Source organism: Python bivittatus, unplaced genomic scaffold (assembly GCF_059951505.1).
Source record: "Python bivittatus isolate LINGU-HERP-01145 unplaced genomic scaffold, Pbiv_v1 ctg000480_np1212, whole genome shotgun sequence".
Taxonomy (NCBI): Eukaryota; Metazoa; Chordata; class Lepidosauria; order Squamata; family Pythonidae; genus Python; species Python bivittatus.
This window is the reverse complement of record NW_028277075.1, coordinates 63,012,377-63,018,376: the sequence shown is the minus strand read 5'-3', so window position 1 is coordinate 63,018,376 and position 6,000 is coordinate 63,012,377. Positions and strand designations below refer to the sequence as shown.

Below are 6,000 nucleotides of genomic sequence, written 5' to 3'. Positions count from 1 at the left end.
GCTTGGTTATGTGTTCCACCTTGCTTGTTGATATATTACTCCACCAAATTGTTGTTGAAGACTATTTTGGTCACTTGGTCTTAAAGGAACAGTTCAAAGGACATCAGAGTTCTGAATACAGCTATGAGTCTGAACTGATCTGAGACGGTTTCCTCAGTTGACCATTGATATATCTGTTTAACTATGCACAAAGGAAAAGATGGCTGCAATTTACATCCTTCAATTAGATTTTTATGATTTACCCAACATGACAAAGAATCTTGAGTGGGCAATAGAGTTATTTTCTTCAGATTTCAATAATATAAATGCTGGGGATTTGGTTTTTTGCATCTAACCAATGATCAAGCCAGTATATACTCAAGTTACCAGGACAGCAACAGTATGGTGCCCAAGACAGACTGAAACAGACAGCTGGGGCCATAGCATTTGGATCATCCACAGAAACTGTGCCAAGATCCAACTAAATTGAAATTGTTGGACTTGCTGTCAAGAATGCTTTTTTCCAAAGTAATGCCTATAAATGGGACCATTACTTCCAATGGGCCTCCTTTATAAAAAGTTGACAATGTAGACAAGCCTTGATAATTATGGCATCCCCCAAGGGAATCAGGAGTGGCCATCTGCAGCAGGCATAGTCATATACTTGCAGAAAAGTGTTTTTGTTGCCATAAGTTTAAAATCCTGTAGGGAGCATACAACCCATTAAGTATCTAGAAATACCTCCTCTGCCTTTTCCTACTTCTCTTTTCTTTTATTCCCATAAAAAAAGAACAAACAAGGAGTAGAAAAATAATAAAATGGTCTCTTCCTCAGTGCTTTCCAATTGGACACAGAGAAAGGTCCCTGCTGCTGCTGCTGTGATAACTGAGAAGGAGCCGAGGAAACTGTGCAACCACCCCTTGTGGAATGTGTACAAATGGCTTGCTTCTTGCAAAAGCTTTCCACAGCATTAGACCATTCCCACATAAGGCTTTATGCATGGGTATCTCTGTGGGGAAGAAAGTGTTGTCAAACACTCATACTGACTAGGAGAAAAACCTTTAGGTGAGAGACTGAGAGTTTAAAGCAATACAATTTAACATAGGCAAATAAGGTTTGCAAGGTTATACAATTGAGTAATCTTAATGGGCAACATTAAAAAAAATAATAAAATTTGCTGAAGTCCAACTATACTGAAATAGCTACTATTCCTGCCATACTACTTGTGAAGAACTGCAGTATGAATCAACAGAGAATCAACTCAAATCTAGATTTCTGTGATTCAAGGGCAACACTCCAGTCCTTGAAGCCTACTGATTTTAAACTGATTTGCTCCAGCCTTCAAAGAATTTATCCCTGCACTGGAGATATTCCATTACACACAGACAAATGAATAATTAGTCAAGGAGGCTTTATGAATGTTAGATATTCTGTATTTGAATACAAACTACTAATGTTTTGCTAAGACTGTCTACATCTCACTGAATACAGATAGCCTCATGCTTTGAAGCAACATGCTTCCCATAAAAAAACCATGGCCGTAAATGATGTGGTATACATTTATTAAATTAGAATGGGAAATAAGTTTTATAATGCAAAGCAAACAGCTGGATATCAATAGAGTAAAAATGAAATGTTTTCAGAATGATTACAGTGAAACACCCTCAATACAGTATTACAGGTCAGCCAACACAGGCAATAGTATCTAGAAAGGGAAACACTTAGAATCATCAGCACATTCAGACAGAACTGGAGAAGGTGGCAAGCATCTAGCTAGGTGAAATGTTCCTGAATTTAACTAGTCTTGGATTCTTGGTGGGTTTGAAGCCACTGTCAATGCCACATTCACACATTAGACTTTCAACCCAGTTTCTGGGCTGTGAAATCATACTGTAGGTTGTATAACATACTGCTGTCACATACAGCATATGAAAAACATAAGGAAGAGTTGTGTGCTGCATAGCATTTACTTTAAGTGGCAGGTAACTGGTGCATTTCAGTTCTACACCTCAGAAATCTGTATCCCAGTTTTACTCACACTGGACTGCAAATGTCGCTGAAATCCATGGGAAGCATTTCCAAGGATATATTTATAGAATCAAAGTACATCCAGGAATGATCACAAAAACATGGATGTAATTGTAGCCATGCTTGTATCTACCTCTTTTACTTTTTATGACAAATACACAATAGTCACCAAAGACTGGATACTAATAAATATTTGTGTACCATAATTATTCTCTTGATTATCACAGAGGAAAAATGTTAACAGCAATTTATTGTATTTACTGCTCCAAGTCTATGAAGGCTCTTTACTACACAAAAAGAAAGCTTAACAGCCACAGCTACAACTTCCTAGGCTCCTCAGCTCTCAGATACAAAGACTTTCCTATGCTTCTGAGAACGGAAGTATTCTTTCTGTCACTGGGAAGCTTTTCATCCAGCAGAGCTTTCCAACTGGCTGAATGGTAGAGTAAGAGACAAGGTCTTTGCCAATTTCCGTCACCTCTTCTTCCAGATCCTTTACCCCCTTCAAATAAGTACTCTGGAAAATTGAGAGGAATTATTTAGGTATAGGTAAGAACCTCCTTCTCCTTCTTAAAAAAAAATCCTTGAGAGTGGGAAAATGCTGATCAGGCCTCTGTGGATATCCCTGTTAGCAGTAAAACAAAACAAACCATTGGATCTATCCGAATGTGGCTTTATTCAGCTTCAAAATGAGCAAGAATACAATTCAATATCTTCTTTAAAATCTTCCTCTCTGTCTACCTCAGAATAAACTTAAACATCTAGAAATAGGTGCATGCTTTCTTTAAATTATGCAGTAGGGCTATGCAGACCCTTCAGAGATCTCTCTGGATGTGCAGCATGCATGCATAAAAGAGCAGCAGAGGCTTGGAGGCTCAATACATATCCAGAAGACAAAGTAAATGTGCCAACCACTTCGCAGAGGTGCATCCCAAAACACAAACAGAAGACTTCAGAAGGTACATGAAGCACCTGTGCCAAAGCTTCAGCTGAAGAAACTTCACAGCTTGCCCCCCTCCTGATCCAAAAAGACACTTCATTCACAAGTGAAGCATCACTGAAAAATCTGCATAGCCATATTACGCAGCTCATTTTATTCCACTGGGATAGTATTATGGTGTATTCTAGACTTTTGGCTCATTACTGCTAATTAATGAAATATCTTAAGGGTCTTAGCTAAAAAAAATGCACAAGGATTCACCAATGTATTACTGATATATGATTGACATAAACTGTAACTTTACTCTGAAAGTACTGCAAACTATGGAGAAAGGAACACAGTTGATTTTCAGATGGGCACATACCTGTTCTGGGGCTTCTGAAAAAGAACTTATTTCATTTAAAAAGCAACAGAAGAAAGGAAAAGGACTGATTTAACATTAACAAATACTAATCTAATCTATTAACTTTATGGAAGTAAAGCGGCTACAATTTAAATATAGCAATGAATGGAAAAACATCTGATACTATATTTAAAAATTATTTTCTCACATACATTTTAACAATTAAAAAAATAAATATTTTAACTATAGCTAGCTGTGCCAGGAGTTTTCATAATGATACAATAAAGCAATTCTAATAGACTTTTTCTATTAGAGAAAAGAGAACAGAAAATATGAGGTTTTTCTTCTTTCAAAGCAATAACATTCATCACCACCTTGATACCTTATTGTCTTCAAACGCTTGAGGAAATCCAAAGTATGGCTGGCAATTATAGACAGCATTTAAAAATGTTTAAAACAATAAAAACTCAAATTGCTTGTAAGGAAAAATGTGCCTATTAAAGTGCATTGTTTCACTTTTTCCAACTTTAAACAAATATAAACTTTGTTACCTCCAAAAACTCTACAGCTCTAATAGAAAATTATTATGTACAGTTCCTGTATATTGGGATTGTATTTTAAATGTGGTATGTCTTCATTTGTAGCAATGGATTATTTTCATATGCCTCACCTTTAATGGAATTAAGGTTAATTAGAACCTTATGGAACCCTATTACAGTGAATATTCCACTGAAATGTTATACCTTAAAACAAATTCCCAAAAGGGGAAAAAAGGTCAGGTTTCATCCATACAAGATATGTTTCTTTTCAAAGCATTATTGTTTATAACAACTGATTACAAGGAAGTTTATTACACTGGTAATGCTGAATTTCCATGGTATACCATTTCACTGCTTTAATTTTCTGAGTATCTCACAAATATAGGAGCAAGCAAGCACAACACATTAGGAAGATTTTTGTTCCCTTTTCACCTACAGGTAGTTCTCGGGTTACAATAGCAATTGGGAATGGAATTTCCATTGCTAAGTGATGAGGTCATAAAGTATGACATCATATGACTGGATCACTTAGCAACAGCAATCTCAGCAGTCCCTGTTGCCATCATGAAGTGAGGACCTCACGTGTCCCTGACATGGGAAGAGGTGCTGAAACTGCATCCCAGGCAAGCAGGTCGACAGGCAAGAGCTATGGGCAGATGGGTGCCGTGGGTGGACACCAAGAGTGGGTGCTATGGAGGGCAGGTGGTAGAGTACGAGATCCCCATGCCACCCAGAGCCTGCTCAGGAGAAAAAGTGGCAGGAGTCGGAGTGATTTGTGACCTCCTGCCAGCTTCCCCATTACTTTACTTGTGGGAAGGTCGCAAATGGCGATCATGTGCCCACAGGACACTGCAACCATTGTAATTGCAAGCCAGTTGCCAAGCACCTGAATCACAATCATGTGATCATGGGGATGCTGTGATGGCCGCAACTTCAAGGACTGGCTGTAATTCCCCCTCGTTCAGCACCGCCATAACTTTGAACAGTCGCTGAACGAGTGGTCGTAACCCAAGGACTACTTGTATGTTGCTATGCCTTGCAAAAGAAATGCTTTAATTTCAGAAGCACAGCAGCACTTCATCAAACAAATAAAAAAATAAATACATTGCATTGGTGCCCAATTAATAGACTGAAAGGTGATCTCTCATTAGTATAACTGTGAAAGTTACAACAAAGCTAGTATCCTTACAGTAGGAAGTATTACAAATTGCCTCAATGTTCAAATATCACTGAACAAGCCAAAGGGCATGGTGTAATCACTTTTTGTCTCACAGAAAGGGGTTACTTGAGAGAGACAGATTGCTTTTAATAAAAGCACTTTATAGAACAGCAGTCTCCCTCATCCCTCAATTTATACTCCCCCGCTCCCTGACTACCAACTGCATAATGCATAGAAGTGAACCAAGGAACAGAATCTTTGTGTTTGTTTTGGAAAGCAAACAAACAAAAAAATGGGGGGAGGGGAAGTAGCAGAGGTATTTCAACACTATCTTTCAAACAGAAATGTGGACACAGAAGAATCGATATTTATAAAATGGCTGAGATTTCTGTAAGGTTATCTGTAAAAACCAATATCCCAATGACCACCTGTGACAAAAATAGATCACAGCCTCTCAGACAGGATGCTTGCTTGGGAAATTCTTCTAACTAAATCCCTGGCTTGGCAAATCAAAATTAAGGGTAACAAAGATGAAGGGTAGTGTGAGAAGGATCTAAGACTCTTCTGCAATTTGAAGCAAGGAATTGATAGCAGCATCCTTGTTTCCTCTCTGAGCTTCTAGTACTGAACGGATTACTTCTCTGTCCATGTTGGGGAACATGTCCTGGATAGATTTTAGATCCTCTTCATTACATACATGTTGAGGGTTGATTGCAGGTGGTGGAACTGCCACAGGTACCATGCCTGGGTTACAGACAGCAGGCATCCCTGGAAAGAGACAGAGAATGGAGATTGATTGGAAAATACCAAATTCTAACATGAATTCAAAAGTGTTGCTGTGTGTAAAATCTCCCCTTTAAGAAATTCAGTTAATTCCAGAAGTAAACATATAGATAAAAAGCATTTAATCAGGTACAATAAAACACCAGATGCAATTCTGGATCATTAAGGTTATTAAATGCTGTCTGCTGGCCAAGACAGATAGGAATCAATGACTTTCTTGAAAAAACAA

The 6,000-nt window shown here is 38.1% G+C and overlaps 1 protein-coding gene across 1 annotated transcript in view; it reads right to left on the bottom strand.

The window, feature by feature from the left end:
* Window positions 1-1,524: 1,524 nt before the first annotated feature.
* Window positions 1,525-6,000, bottom strand: part of TOLLIP (toll interacting protein) — a 47,942-nt gene continuing 43,466 nt past the window's right edge. The window contains exon 6 of the mRNA XM_007440023.4: window positions 1,525-5,756. Coding sequence (XP_007440085.1) covers window positions 5,542-5,756 — 215 coding nt within the window. The 3' untranslated portion in view covers window positions 1,525-5,541. The remainder of the gene's footprint in view (window positions 5,757-6,000) is intronic.